Genomic DNA, 15777 nt, shown 5'->3' with positions numbered 1-15777 from the left:
TGAAATGTATTTTAAATTCTAAAAACCATCATCTGAGTAATCTGTTTTCGGTCTTCATCAGTATCAGCAAAATCCATTAACAGTCAACCTCTACCCCAAAGTATAGCTAGATTAGAAACACACTCACACTAAAGCTTGTATACGTCTTGAGTTACCATTTGAATAATTTATCTAATGGAACACTGTAAAATAAACCTATTTCTAAAATATACCTTTTGACATTGTTAGAATTCAGTCATGACTATTTTTTCTTTTGGGGACATCTCCAAAAGGAGAATTTATCTGCTTTGCTTTTGGGGACATTTTCAGAAATGTTGCTCCTGAAAATTAGAAGAACTTGCATGCACACACATGACATAATTATGATCCCTTGAGCAGTTATAAGCCGCTTTCTTATGTCTTATTCTGTTGTGAATATACAGAATCTTTTCGAAGATATGTGTAATGTGAACTTTGGTTATGTTGCCAGTTTACACTTTGACTCTACTTTTGTTTTCCATTATAGCTGTAGATGATGAATAACTTTCATTTTTATTATAAACAAATTTATGAATATGTTTGTGAAATAATGTTCACAAGGTAAAGTTTAGGTGCTGTAACTGGTCACCATTTTTAATCAACATTTACATTGTTTTGACAGATTTTTTTTTAAGTATAAATGTTGTCTCAATAAATATGGGCTCAGTAAAACGTCATAGAATTATGAAGAATTAGAAATGCTGATGGGTTATCATGTTAATTGCCCATAACAAGACGGACTACTAAACACATCTTATTGATTCTTAACAGATAGTTTATTCCAAACAATGTATGTACAATACTAACTGTACGATTTTCTTGACCTAGTTTGTTTGTGCTGTGAACCAAGGCTGTATCACAACTGTCCCTCTGTCTTTTAAGGCAACAACGCTGCTCACTATGGACAAATACTCCATGCAAGACGTCCAGAACATCAACAACACCTGCTTCAAGCTCAACTCTCTGCAGCTCAACGCTCTGCTGAGCAACTACCACTGCGCTCCTGATGAGCCGTACATTCCTCCTGTAAGTCAAGAGCTCTCTCCTCTTGCTACGTCTATCCAAAGAAGGGAATTAAGGCTGGTGCTGATTGGCTTGGCTGGTTCTTTTTCTAATACTCCGGCAGTAGTCCTGGTTTAATTGGTGTATGTCCTGTTTGAGATAAACTAAACCAGGTGTGCCACTAGTCCACAGTACCTCTGCTAATTTCCATTGACTACAGGGGTTCCTCTAATGTGTCTTTGATGTAAAATATACTGTAGCCACTCACTCCATAAAAGGCATTTCTAACTAGGGTTGCTCAAATCAGCGACTGTAGTTGGTGATTTCCTGCACAACTAGTCAACTAATTGGTCATAAGTACCCTTGTATAATTAGGCTGGTTTTGGTTTCACCTGATTCTGTTTGGATGTGTTTCTTGGGGGACATTTCAAGGCTTGTGAGTGTTTTCAGCTGTTGCAGAGCATTTCACAATCATTTGGTCATATTGGAAATTTATGACAAGCGATCACTAATGATCAAACTGTTGAAGATGATGAAATAATATAATACTTTTATACTGTAATACGTTGTAGAATTATTGTAGGAAAGCACATTTTATTTCCCTTATCTGTTTGAATGAGCAGCTGGAAGCAGTGAAGCGCAAACATTTCAAAATAAAAGTCCCCTGTGTATTTTAGCCTTTAAAGTAAAAGTTCTGCTCTATTAATCAAATCTTGTTTATTTTTTATTTATTTACTTATTTTTCCCTGGTTATTTGGAATTTGATTGCACCATAAACTCCATCTGGAATTTAATTAAATCTGGACTTTTGTAAAAACTACATACATTTACATAAGATGTGATATTGCGTTCAAAAATGGCGAGATTCATGTTCTTGGAAAATGTCTCTATGCAAACAGTTGTACAGATGTAGGTACTCTACATGCCGTTATGTTTCTGTTGACTGATTTTTACTGACTGAATGGAAATTAGCTGTCCTGGAGCAATCTGGAGTTAAGTACCTTGCTCAATGACACAATGGTGGTGGCTGTGGGGATTGAACCAGCAACCTTCTGATTATCAGTAATGTGCTTTAGCCCACTACACCACCACCACTCCATCACACATGTTCGTTCTTCAATTTCTTAGGAAGTGTGCAGAGACCTTAAAGCACAATGTCATTATGCTAATTAAAGAACTGCTGCTGAAATTATCAAAACAACGGAAAATAAATTCTAGATAAACTGGTTGACCTCACTAATCTATCATTACCCATCCCTTTTCGTAACTAACAATCAGTTTCACTACAGTGGTAAAGGTTTTCTTATGTAATATCACAGTTGTTGTCCTCTTCATGCCCACAGGAGCTGATAGATCACGTGGTGGCTGTGGCCGAGAACACGGCAGATGAACTGGCCCGAAGCGACGGGCGCGAGGTGCAGCTGGAGGAGGACCCTGACCTGCAGCTGCCTTTCCTGCTGCCTGAAGACGGCTACTCATGTGACGTGGTGCGAAACATTCCCAACGGATTCCAGGAGTTTCTAGAACCGCTTTGCCAGAGAGGTACAGACAAAAAATGGACCGCTGTTGTGCTAAATTATTTTTACTCTCTTTGATGTTAAAGACTGTGGTTTGCACAGTAAGTATCATGGGAATGATGAATCAGAGGGTTGGTTGCGCTTGTTTGCTTAAGACTGATGTAATGGCAGAGGAATGTGGTTTGTGAAGGCTCTGTTGAAAAGTTTGTTTGCTGCCATTCCTATCATTATTTGATGTTTTTTTTTTTTGTAATAGCGAGTGAGTAACCGAGAGAGAGAACCTTGAGAGAAACCAGTGGATTTAAACTTTTGTGTTGTAAGTGTATTGGATTTGTTCTGATTTATTCATTCTTCTTCAGGATTCTGTAGATTGACCCCTCATCCACGCTCTCCTGGAACTTGGACCATCTATTTTGAAGGAGCTGATTGTGACAGCCACTTCTCGACCGACAACTCAGAACTGGTAAGTTATTACAGCTTTGTGATAGATTGGTAGATTTAAGTTTGTAGCTACTTTAAGATAATTAAATGTTTGGTAATTACTGGTAGATAGACAGGTGAACTCTTTAAGTCAAGAGGATAGATGGATGGATAGATTATTATATAGTACTGTATTGCAAATATTAATTGTATTTGCAAAACAGCAGCAACAAATGTCTGAAATCAGTTGCTAGCATACTTATCAACCTAACATTCCCTTAGATTGCAGCCAACACCAATTATACCACAGAGGGCAATATTTGACCATAGTGCCCAAGGAGTGGCTGTAAATAATATGTTAGTCCTCCCCCAAAACACACAAAGCCCCTAATTGCACTTTTTCCCTTTTTAACCCTGTTTTTCTTGTATTTTTGCACAAGTGGATTTTTTTAATATAATGTCAAAATCACATATTTGTTTACATAATGATGGTCTACTCTGTCTTACAGCACACAGAGCTGGAGCTCAGAGCGCATATAAATACCACACAGTCTCTGATTAATGTAGCTTGGTCATGTGCCAGATCACCCCACCCACATCTCTTTCTCTCACATGCCCCACTGTCGTAAAAGATCAGTGCTTACCATAAAACACTGACATTGTATCAGTACGGTTTCCTTGAAGTCAACTTGAAATCAAAATGGACCTATTTACTTTCTTTATGCAGGTTCCTGGGGTGTTTCAATACTCCGAAATCGAAAGAAATAAGAGTTTTAGGGGTGTGAATCTTTGGGTTGATATTGAATCGATTCAATTCATGATTCACAGATTTTCTAATCAAATTGAATTCTTTTGAATTTGCAAAAATCATTTTTAAATAGAATCGAAAACCCGTGAATCAATTAGATTAGATTAACGATTCAATTCTGCATTTAAAATAAATGCATTTATAGGATTCTTTAAATACACTTCCTCTTATGTGTCTTAAGCAAGAAAAAGAAAGTCAAACTACTCAAGATTGTTTATTCCAACGAAAGCAACTTGAAAGAAAACACATTAAATAAATGTATGTACAGGCTACATGGAATTCAATAATAGTACATATGAGTCAATGTGCCAATAAAATATTTCAGAGCTGAACATAGCTAGAAAATATTCCATATTTCACTATAAAAAGTATTTTTATTAATTTGCATTACTTTTCCAGACCTTGGAATCACAATTTTAAAATTCCTTGATATTTCCAGGTTTTCAATGACCATGGGGACCCTGAATCAATAAACTAATCCAAATATTACAAGTATTAAAGTAACATCATCTGACTACATTCAGTTTCAAAGAATAGAGAAAAGCAATCATGTTGATGACTTTAAACATTTACATTTACATTTATTCATTTGGCAGATGCTTTTATCCAAAGCGACTTACAAAAGGAGGAACATCAGCGAATCATCTTAGGGAGACAGTGGTACAAAAAGTGCCATATTACAAAGTTTCACTATCATCAGAATAGTATACAAAACAGATTAATGTTTTTTCTTCATTTTTTTAAGTGACCGATTAAGTGCTTTTGGAAAATATGTGTTTTTAGCCGTTTTTTGAAGATAGAGAGTGAGTTAAAATTCAACATTTTCTGCACTCCAAGTCCCCAAATAAACAATAATACCAGTAAAATGACACTATTTTACCTTATAGAAATTAACGACTTAGTAAGTTTCCTCACAATTCCTTTTTTTCAGTAGTGACCCAGTGTCAGAAATTAACTTTTTATATCAAAGTTACATTTATGGTCAATAATTGCAATATATTCAGGAGCATTTTTTACCTTTATGAGGGCATGTTTTTCTAACAATTTAAAACATAAACTGCGTCTTATCCATTTATGTCAAAATGTCAATTTATTCTGTTCATTAATACAGATTCTTAAGTTTGAAAATGTATTACGTCTTACCCTAAAAATGACATCAACATCAAGTATATCAGAGGTTACAAATAAAAAACTGAAGAATTCATTATAAGCCCATTTATTGCCCCAACATTTTGAATATCGGGAACATTTTGTATGATTTCTGATGTAATTTTTGCTTCAAGCTCCCTTTAATTTCCAACTATGTAGTGGCCATGCAGTGAGCTGGCAGCTGTATCAAACAGTTTGAGCCCGTTTGACTCCCGAAAAGAGTGCTATTTATTGCGAGCTGTCATTTGCTCATGAATAGTTGCCATCAGAGATATCAGACTTGGTGGTTGAAAAACTCAAAGCTGTTCAAAAATACATTCAGTGAGTTACGGATGGAACGGAGATCATGCACGATCCTGTGAAAGGGTGATGGAAGAGTGCAGCACGCTTCTGTGAGGGGACAGCCTTTCATATTTTGTACATTGTAACATTGTTTTCATTAAAGTTATGCACATTTTACCCCCAATTCTCATTACCGCAAGTGGAAAAAAAGATGGTCATTATGATATTCTCATTTACCATAATGTGAAAAAAACTAACAAAAAAAACTATTATGTATTATTTAAATTAAATCATAGTACTCTCTTTCATTTTAGCTGATTTTAATTTAATATTGTGCAACAGCATCTTTTTCTCTTTAATATAGTAAAAAAAAAAAACATCAGAATGCTCAACAAGGTTTGACGTGTTTTGCATTCTGAGAAGTGAAGTGGGCGGTCACAATTTCTTTGATTGGTTGATAGATTCCATACAGGATCAGGATTGACTATTTCTTCAACAGAAATGATGCTAGTAGACACTATTTTTTTTTTAAATGAATTTAAAAATAAAGCAGACTGAAGGCTCCAACAGAAGCTTACCATCTAGTAACAACCTTGGAGCTCATTGGAGGATTATAAGATATAGTTTAAAATAATTTTTACTATAAAGAATATTAATGGAGTTTTTACTTCCGAAAATCGGACTGTTGCACTCTCGTTGGGAAAACTGTTGGAATGCTCAATCTGCTATCCCAGACACTCTTTTGCAAAAGAAACCCCCAAAAAAAGCATGCTTTCTGCTTCTTCCCTTGTGTAACACCAAATATATCAAAATAATAATACCAAAACCATCTAGGGAGTTTTACCCCCACCCCCAATCCATATTCAACAATGCGGGCAGGCAGCATAGCTGAAATTCTCTATACAATGCATGCCATGTGCAGCATCTATGCTGTGGGGCTCAATAAAGGAGAGGCTGTGGCACAGTGCCTCCCTGTGGGAAGCTGGTCTCTCTCTCCCAGGCCCAGTGCGTAAGAGAGCACACTAAGTCCTGATGCACTCTGGAGCCGACACATGTGGCTTTCATTTTTGACTCGTCTCCAGCATCCGCCGTTTCTTTTTCTGTGGTCGGCTGTGCTCTGAGAACCAGCAGCAGAACCTCCCTAACTCTCCCTCCACCACCTCCTTCTCAGTTTGCTCCAGGAACAGCCACCAGACGCAGCTCGCAGAAGCTAAAGATATAATAGCAAATCCCCCTCATAGAGATCGCTGAGGACCTCCCCACCCCCCAAGTAAACTCACCTGCCTTCTTTCTCCACAGCCAATGCAGAAGGAACCAGAAGTTGTGACTGTGACTTTGAAGAAACACAATGGCATGGGCCTCAGTATTGTGGCGGCCAAGGTAAGAGCCGATTATTTATTTTCCTTTTAGTAAAATCAAAAGATATTGTTTCCGTTGCAAACCTTGATCATCTTCTCATCTTTCTTCAACATCTTTCATCCCTGAAACACAAAAGTCACACGAGTTTGGAATAAAATGATGTAGCTAAAAGAAGAGTGAAACCAGTGCAGGTCATAAGAGATGGCACTTTTTCCACAGCACTGAGTTCAAGGATGCACTTTAAAGACAACTCACTTTGTTTGATTCAGTCACAAGCTCTTCTGTATGCTCAGCAACCATTTAAATTTAAGCAAATTTTATCTTTTTCCGTGTTTGTGCTGAATGCCTTTCTGGTCTGCTGCTTTGAGGAAATACCCTTTGCTTCATCACCCCTTACACCCAAATTACAGTGTTGTTTTATGTTGCTGAAGTGACGGCACTGTTAAGTGGTTAATTTATTAACTTTTATGCATGGTACTTTGAGCATAAAAAGGTCAGTTTTTATATCAACATTACAGTGTTAGCATGAGCTCTTTTTTTGTTTTATCAGTATGTGCATTCCCGTGACCTTGGTAGTGGTAGCACCATGCTCTACCAGTTGAGCAACTGAAATGCATGTTTGTAGTCTACACTTTTAATAGTATGACCAATATATGCAGTTATGCAAGCAAATATAAATTCTGCTCTGGCAAAGAATAATTTGCATTGCCACTGTGCAAGTGAAAGTTTCAGAGCAGTTCAGTTGGGTATTTGGCTTGGTGGACCAAAGAAGATTTTCCCCCAGATAAGTCAAATTTAGGGATGGAGAGGAGGCGGCCCATGGAGATGTAGTTGTGGGAGGCAGAAGGGGCTCAGAAGAGCTGTTTGTTTTCAAAACGAAGCCTCCCCCCTTTCTGTTTCTATTTGAATCTGAGTGTGTGTCTGAGGAATCGTAAATTTTAGCATTTAGGTAGAGGTAGAATGAGGGGAAGAAGAGAGGGGGAGGAAAGGAGTGAAAAAGGGAGGGAAGGAAATGAAGCTAGGAAAAGGAGAGAAGGAGGAGTAAGGTGCACTGAGGGAGAAAGAGGAGGATCTGAAGAGGGGAAAAGGTTTTCCCTTTTGTGGAACTAGCTGGGACGCAGCATTAAAAGTTTATCTGAACTGTTAGAGAGTCGTGGGGGTTTCTTACGTCTGGAGTGATTTACATAACAGGCTGGATGTGGTATTTCCTACTCGGGCTTCTGATATTTGCCATATGGTGCTATAGCATGTAGCCCTGAAGTCGCTCCTCATTAGACCTGTCTGCTTTCAAAGAGTTGGATAAGTTTTCCTATTTGTTGGTTTCTCTGTTCTTTACCCCACCGTCTTGACTCCACAGTGGAGCACAACACCATGTGGTTCTCTGTGGTCGGGAGAAAGGAGCCGGTAAGGAACTGCTTGGCATATTGTGTGCATGTTTTATGAGTGTGTAACGAAAGGCTAGCATATAGTTGGGTGCTACTGGATGAATGGGAAAGCGCTTCACACATTTCTATTTTATTTTTTTACTTTTACAGAGTTTGCTGGCAGTATTATGTAGAGTGTTTCCAAATTAACCCTTAATTCATGGGTGTTTCATCAAGCATCATTACACACTGGCAACTTTATCTTTCACAAATAGATCTACAAAATGCCCAGATAGTGTAAAATTTCCAAAACATTTTCAAGACAGTTAGAAAGTAATAGAGTAAAATATGTTCTGTTGTTTTTGTTTTATTTTTCATATATCAAAGAGATGATAAACAGGTATTCTGTACTTCCTCTCTGAAATTTTATTAGATGCACTTGGATGTCAATCACATTGTTATAGTTTTATTCCACGTTGCAGCTTGTTCAAATAGCAATGTCTAATGTTAATCAAGTAAATCCTGAAGCATCAGCGCCACTTTGGTTAAGAAATAGCACGTATAACATGTATGTGCATATGACACTGATAATTCACCGTCCTTGTGCAAAAATTGACATATAGGTGGTTATTTGTATGAATATAGTACTCATTTGTCTTGTGAAAATTCAAAGAAATAGATATCCTGTGATTGTAAACTTGTATTGATATGAAATAATTATAAATTAAGATTTATTGAAGCAGGTGGCCTGGGTAGCTCAGCAAGTAAAGACACTGACTACCACACCTGGAGTCGCAAGTTCAAATCCAGGTAGAGTTACATGGGGTTAACCTCCTCGTGGTCGCTATAATGCGGTTCTCGCTCTCGGTGGGGCACGTTGTGAGTTGTGCGCTGACAACGCAGAGAATAGATACGTGATAAGATACGAGGATTGACTGTCTCCGATGCAGAGACAACTGAGATTCATCATCCGCCACCCGGATTGAGTCACTACGCCACCTAGAGCTCATTGAGAATTAGTTATTATTGTTGAGGAATGCTAATATCTCTTACATTCTATCATAGTTTAAAATGGCTTCGATGGATTTTTCTTTACTAAGTAACACTTCCGAAATTAAAAGAATAGTCCAGGTTCAATACATATCAAGCTTAAGTTACAGCATTCATTTCATAATAGTTTTAAAAAAATTTTTGACTCACTCATTTTTTTTAAATCACAGTTTCCATAAGGCAATTACAATGGATTTGAATGGGGCCCGTCCATAAATGTTTCAACAGATTAAGTACAAGACAAAAACATTATACATGTTAACATGATTTTGATGTGATAAAACTGCTTTTTATCAACAAAAACAAAATCAAATATTGAAACTTCATTGACATGACAGTGAAACCCTGAAATCTTGGTATTGCATTTAACTGTACACAACATTTGTAAGCTATTTAATAACACTAAAACCATTCTAACATTTTTAATGTTTACATCTTGTGGCTATATGTCAGAAACAACCTGTTTTAGCATTTTTGGACTGGCCCTAGTCATTTCCATCATAACTTATATATGTATGTATATATGTGTATGTGTATATATGTGTGTATATAAATAAGAGTTGTAATAGTTTTTGGTAATAATCAACATTATGCCACAAATGCTGTTGATTGAGCTGTTGAACCTGTAACATTCTTTTAAAATTTTGCATTTTGTGTGTGCATAGTGTTATCTTCAGGGATACAGGGTTAATAATTATGATCTCTGAACATCTAGTCATCCATCTTGTATCCCAGTGTTTGTAACTCGTCATCACTTGTTTCAAACAATTCGGTGGGGTCTGTCCAGCTGGACGACCATGCAGGCAGCCTGGCTACTGTTGCAGTACTTGATGGCTCAGGCTGCAGATGTTTGTCTGATAACAGCTCTGTTGGGACAATGTTGAGTTTCAGAGGGAAGAACAAGGGGAAATCCTGACCTCTCGTAATTCACACTGACGTGAAAATGATGGTTCCTACAGTACCTGCAGTTTTCACAAGATTCTGGATCCATTCTACTTCAGCAGAGAAATTAGTGTTGCCATTAGAATCTACGCCTTCTGAATTTTTCTTCAGTTTTATTGCATTTTACCGAACTTTCCAAAGCAATATAAACTTATTTTGTGTTTGTTTGTGTACTTTGTGTGGGGCACAATAGCTCCCTCACTTCCTTCTCTGTGGGCTTCTTGATCTCATATACAACAACAATGGAAGGATGTGACTCCCAAATGCGGGCTTGGATTTCCTGAAGACTCAGTAGAGAACAGAATGTGAGCATGACAACAAGTTTGCTCAAATGTGTTTCTCCTAACCTGCCTGTAATGGCTCCATACATTAATCATTTTAATTAATTTATGAAGTGGCACTAGTTGCCCACTCTGAATTAATCCATTCCAATGCACGAAAGTGAAACTTGGTTCTGGTTCACGGGTCGCAGAACAAAACATGGCTAAACGTAAATGTTTAGACTGGCTTGTCACTTTCTGTATATTTATAGTACTGTTTGCTAGCATGCTTATTACTAACCTTCTCCTCAAGGGATCCCAGAGTTTACCTCCCAGTAGGGTTGCCATGGTGTATAGTGTTACCAATTTTATTCGGTACAAGGGACAACACTGGTGTAAACTTTTATACAGTGTTAAAAGCGAAACATTGTGATTGGAACTACCAATATCAATACAATAGTCTAACTAATAGAACAGCCTTAAATAAAGAATAGTTGCCTAATGAAGAGTTTGTGACCCATGATAAATTAACCTAAATAACACATTGAAGATGTTCTTTACCAATGTGTCAAATTACACAGGCAGGAAAGTATGCACACTTACAGAAGACATTTTATTGCAGGTAGCGAATATAAAGTGCATGGTGGGTTACTGTAAGACGTCTCTGATTTGGAATGACACAAGAAATGTTGTTAGACACACAGACCTGTGCTTGAAGAAACACACTTTATTATATTTTTAAGAACAGATGACAGAAAAGCCATCTATGCGCATGTCTGATGCGCTGTTTGTTCGGAGGCGTGCAGTCTCGTGGAACATGCCTATGTAAAGGGTTCTCACTCTTTCTTTGTTTCAGTCTTCTGCATTTGTTTTGCAAGAATAGTATTGTCTATGAGTGCTGCAAATGACCTCAGACCATCTCAGCTCAGGTGGTGCTTCGAGTTCAGTTAGCTTTATTTCCACAGAGCAGTTTGTTGTGAACGCAACTCTGCAGGTTTACTTTATATATATATATATACACACACACACTCACCTAAAGGATTATTAGGAACACCTGTTCAATTTCTCATTAATGCAATTATCTAATCAACCAATCACATGGCAGTTGCTTCAATGCATTTAGGGGTGTGGTCCTGGTCAAGACAATCTCCTGAACTCCAAACTGAATGTCAGAATGGGAAAGAAAGGTGATTTAAGCAATTTTGAGCATGGCATGGTTGTTGGTGCCAGACGGGCCAGTCTGAGTATTTCACAATCTGCTCAGTTACTGGGATTTTCACGCACAACCATTTCTAGGGTTTACAAAGAATGGTGTGAAAAGGGAAAAACATCCAGTATGCGGCAGTCCTGTGGGCTGAAAATGCCTTGTTGATGCTAGAGGTCAGAGGAGAATGGGCCGACTGATTCAAGCTGATAGAAGAGCAACTTTGCCTGAAATAACCACTCGTTACAACCGAGGTATGCAGCAAAGCATTTGTGAAGCCACAACACGCACAACCTTGAGGCGGATGGGCTACAACAGCAGAAGACCCCACCGGATACCACTCATCTCCACTACAAATAGGAAAAAGAGGCTACAATTTGCAAGAGCTCACCAAAATTGGACAGTTGAAGACTGGAAAAATGTTGCCTGGTCTGATGAGTCTCGATTTCTGTTGAGACATTCAGATGGTAGAGTCAGAATTTGGCGTAAACAGAATGAGAACATGGATCCATCATGCCTTGTTACCACTGTGCAGGCTGGTGGTGGTGGTGTAATGGTGTGGGGGATGTTTTCTTGGCACACTTTAGGCCCCTTAGTGCCAATTGGGCATCGTTTAAATGCCACAGCCTACCTGAGCATTGTTTCTGACCATGTCCATCCCTTTATGGCCACCATGTACCCATCCTCTGATGGCTACTTCCAGCAGGATAATGCACCATGTCACAAAGCTCGAATCATTTCAAATTGGTTTCTTGAACATGACAATGAGTTCACTGTACTAAAATGGCCCCCACAGTCACCAGATCTCAACCCAATAGAGCATCTTTGGGATGTGGTGGAACGGGAGCTCGTGCCCTGGATGTGCATCCCACAAATCTCCATCAACTGCAAGATGCTATCCTATCAATATGGGCCAACATTTCTAAAGAATGCTTTTAGCACCTTGTTGAATCAATGCCACGTAGAATTAAGGCAGTTCTGAAGGCGAAAGGGGGTCAAACACAGTATTAGTATGGTGTTCCTAATAATCCTTTAGGTGAGTGTGTATATATATATATAGCCTATACATCTGTGATTAAATCATAAAATAATTCAAAAGCACGATCACCTCGAACCCTGATTTATATTTCAGTGAATATTATCACTTTTTTTTTTTTTTTTTTTACCACTTCATTGTTTTAATTGCTTTTTTATTTCATTTGAAGTGCAATTTGAATTTAGAAATGCCTTTTTGGTTAAAAAAATATATTTAGTAAATAAATTGATTTACATTTTTTCAATGCAAAATCACTAAAGCTAGAATATTCACAGATCTCTTAGCCAGGGGGTTGACAATGTAATTGTTCATTGTGAGAACACCAACATTAAACCCAAAACAACCGACAATAAGTGATGTATTTTACATTACCCCATAGTACTACTTAGCATCCAACGAGTGGTAATACCAATGTTGGTTGGTTTTAACATGAAAATTATGATATTGTGGCAAGACTACCTCCCAGCCTCTATAGATTTTACATTCCATGGGCACTTCTTGGCATTTTGCATTTTCAAAAGAATGGGATCTTTTGAAAGCTGTGGAACGCAGCTTTCTTCAGTCTTCAGGCAAAATAAAACCTGACAAGCCCCTACAATTGTCCAAATAGAGACGTTTCAAACTGTCAGCTTGCTTTCATTAAGATGATTGCATTTTTGACATTTCTTACCTTCCATGTTTGACTACAAGTCCAGAAAAAGAGAGGAGTAGCAGGGAATTGTGGTCTTTTGGAAGATTGTTTTCCAAATAATACCTTTTAAAGATTTTACATTTGAATGTGGTGCCCTAGTTATGTACTGTACATGGGTGGACAATCCCATGTTGTTCAATTGGGTAGTAAAACTTCAGGACATTGTTTTATTTGATGCAAGGGAAATCAAGCCTTTTAGGTAAGACTGAACCATTAAATTGAAAAATTAAAAGTCACGACTGATGTTTGAGATATTTTGTTCCTCTTACACCAAAAGATTTACGATAGACATTGCTTTGAGTTTTAAGGCACAGCCCAAAACAGATCTATCCTCTCAATGCACACTCAGAGGACCATGAAGGAAGACATAACTCTTTGTTTGGTCTTTCTTAACTGAAGCAAGCAGCCCAGAGTCTGCAGATCATTAAAGCCAGAATGGAGACCACTCAGACGTGATGAAGTCGGCTGAAAGCAGCTGATTATTGAAAGCCTCTTGTGTTAGTCATGATATATTGCACCCACAATTAGCCAACAACTTTGGCAGTCCATCTGTCTTCTACTCGTCTAGACTTGATTGGAAGGACCGAGGGAAAAACTACTGTCCTGTCTGCTAGACATTTCTGTTTGTTCTGGGGGATTAATTGTGCCAGGAAATTATAGTGGAGGGTCTAGTTTCAGTGCCTTGGATGAATAGGTGTAATATCTATTTTTCTAGTGCACCGTAGGGTCTGCAGTTTGGGTCAAAGGTCTGGCACTATCTTGACTCCCTGGGGCTGTAAATAAATGGCACTCAGTCATTTATCCTCACACGTGCAGATCCCAGAGGACTCAATTTGCCAATCACATCCACGAGCATAAACCTTTAACTGGAAGCTGTGGATTTGAGGCACGAGTCCCTGGAGAACACAGCAGTTTCAAGCAAGTGTTTGAGACTGAGGAGGGGGAAAGCACACCAAAGTTAAATTGTACTTAGATCCAAAAGGTTCTGCTACACAGCAAAGCAGGAGTCTTGCCTAGCTGTGATTCCAATTTCCTGTATTTGCAGCAGCAGGTTTGGGAAGCTTTTCAATAGACAGGAAGCATCAGGGTGGGGCCTAGAAGCTTTAGGCGTTGTTTGCTTGGGGTTTTAGGACCATCAAAGGAAATTTTAATTCTGTGGTTGGTGCATATGCTTACAGTGCTATTATCTGTAAACACCTTCAAAGCAGTGTTTTTCCTGTTAATGTATAATGTGCAGATGCAAATATAGCTTTGCATGCAGACTACGCCAGACAACTGCAATGAGGGTTAATATGTGTTTTGGAGAATTTTGTACGAGGGAGAGATTTTGTTTGCTAATGCCTGGCCTCCAAAAATGCGCTTAGATGTTCATCTTGTCCCCATGTTTATGACTATTACCTCAAATACACTTAATGACTTGCATACTTTCATGAAATAAACCGCTACTGTGAGGATGCCTGCAGGGATAACTGGTTCTATTTTAGCTTATGAGGCATTTAGCTGCTGTAAAATGTTATTTATTGCAGGTGGACCTTATAATTGTCTCTGAGATCTGAAATGTTCTCCTGATAATTAGGGATGTGCACGTGTACTCGAACACTCAGAAGTGACAGCAATGATCGATCATGAAAACGATGAAAGGTAATGATCAATGCCCAGGGTTTAAATTTGGCAGGTGTTCCGAACTACTGGCGCCTTCGATTCCAAAACAAATAAAAAATGCTTGGTTGTCAATCCATTCCATATTGTATTCCCGATGCATTTTTTGTTTGATCCATTTGACACATTCCTTCTCTATTTTGCGATTTGTATGTTACTTGTTCAAAAATATTTCAAGTTCATTATGCTTCGCTCTAGTCAGTTGCGGATGCTGGTAGAAGCGGCATATTTGAGAGCAGCACAAGACCGAGTGCCCCCGCATCAAGAAGCATGCTCCGCTTATGTATTGCGCCGTGCTCCGATCTCCGTTTCATAGAAATCATGTTATATGGAATCATTTGTTAACCCTTTTCTTAGATGCACTGATTTGCTGTAGTGATTTTGCTTAGTTTTGTTAAAACACTGAATACACAAAGGGGTTTTGAATCTGGAATCGCTTGCATCCAAAGCAACATCAACATTGATCAAAGTATCATACCACTCAAGATCAAAAGACCACTCGACCAACACTCTGTAAAAGGTTTCACTGTTATTTGTATATTCATGTGTTTACTCCATGTTTGTTGATTCAGCATTTATTTTAATGTGCATTTAGGATACTTTTAAATTGTGACATAATTGGATATACATTTAGCATGTTCTATAAGATGATCGCCAACCAAATAAGGCAAGAAAAAGGTAACTTGTCCAAACTGTCATCTGATTTTTATGAAATGTATAAATAGTTTCATAAAGAGTTTCATCTGAAAGAAAAATACTTCTTCAATAAATTACATACAGGCTTAATAATAAATCCACATGAAACCCCTGACGTGACTTTTCACTAAATTCAATGACAAATGTACACAAATGTGGCAAAAAGAGGCCTTATTTTTTAGATGTTTTGATATTGACGTTGTCATTTTTTGCGGTACCTAGATTGTCAACAGAGATGTCTCATAGCTACCAAACTGATAAACGATGCTGCAATGCTAGCGTTTGTTCAGTAGGTTTATGATAATCAAAAAACTTAATGT

General features: G+C 38.0%; 1 protein-coding gene across 10 annotated transcripts in view; it reads left to right on the top strand.

The window, feature by feature from the left end:
* LOC127623813 (afadin-like) overlaps window positions 1–15777 on the top strand; it is a 167743-nt gene that overhangs the window by 110673 nt on the left and 41293 nt on the right. For all 10 annotated transcript variants that reach the window (XM_052098337.1, XM_052098338.1, XM_052098342.1 and 7 more), the window contains 4 exons: window positions 901–1044; window positions 2364–2562; window positions 2897–3000; window positions 6496–6576. In XM_052098337.1, coding sequence (XP_051954297.1) covers window positions 901–1044; window positions 2364–2562; window positions 2897–3000; window positions 6496–6576 — 528 coding nt within the window. The remainder of the gene's footprint in view (window positions 1–900; window positions 1045–2363; window positions 2563–2896; window positions 3001–6495; window positions 6577–15777) is intronic.

This window comes from Xyrauchen texanus, chromosome 30, assembly GCF_025860055.1.
Source record: "Xyrauchen texanus isolate HMW12.3.18 chromosome 30, RBS_HiC_50CHRs, whole genome shotgun sequence".
NCBI lineage: Eukaryota > Metazoa > Chordata > Actinopteri > Cypriniformes > Catostomidae > Xyrauchen > Xyrauchen texanus.
The sequence above is the reverse complement of the archived record's forward strand: the minus strand, read 5'-3'. Positions and strand labels throughout refer to the sequence as shown.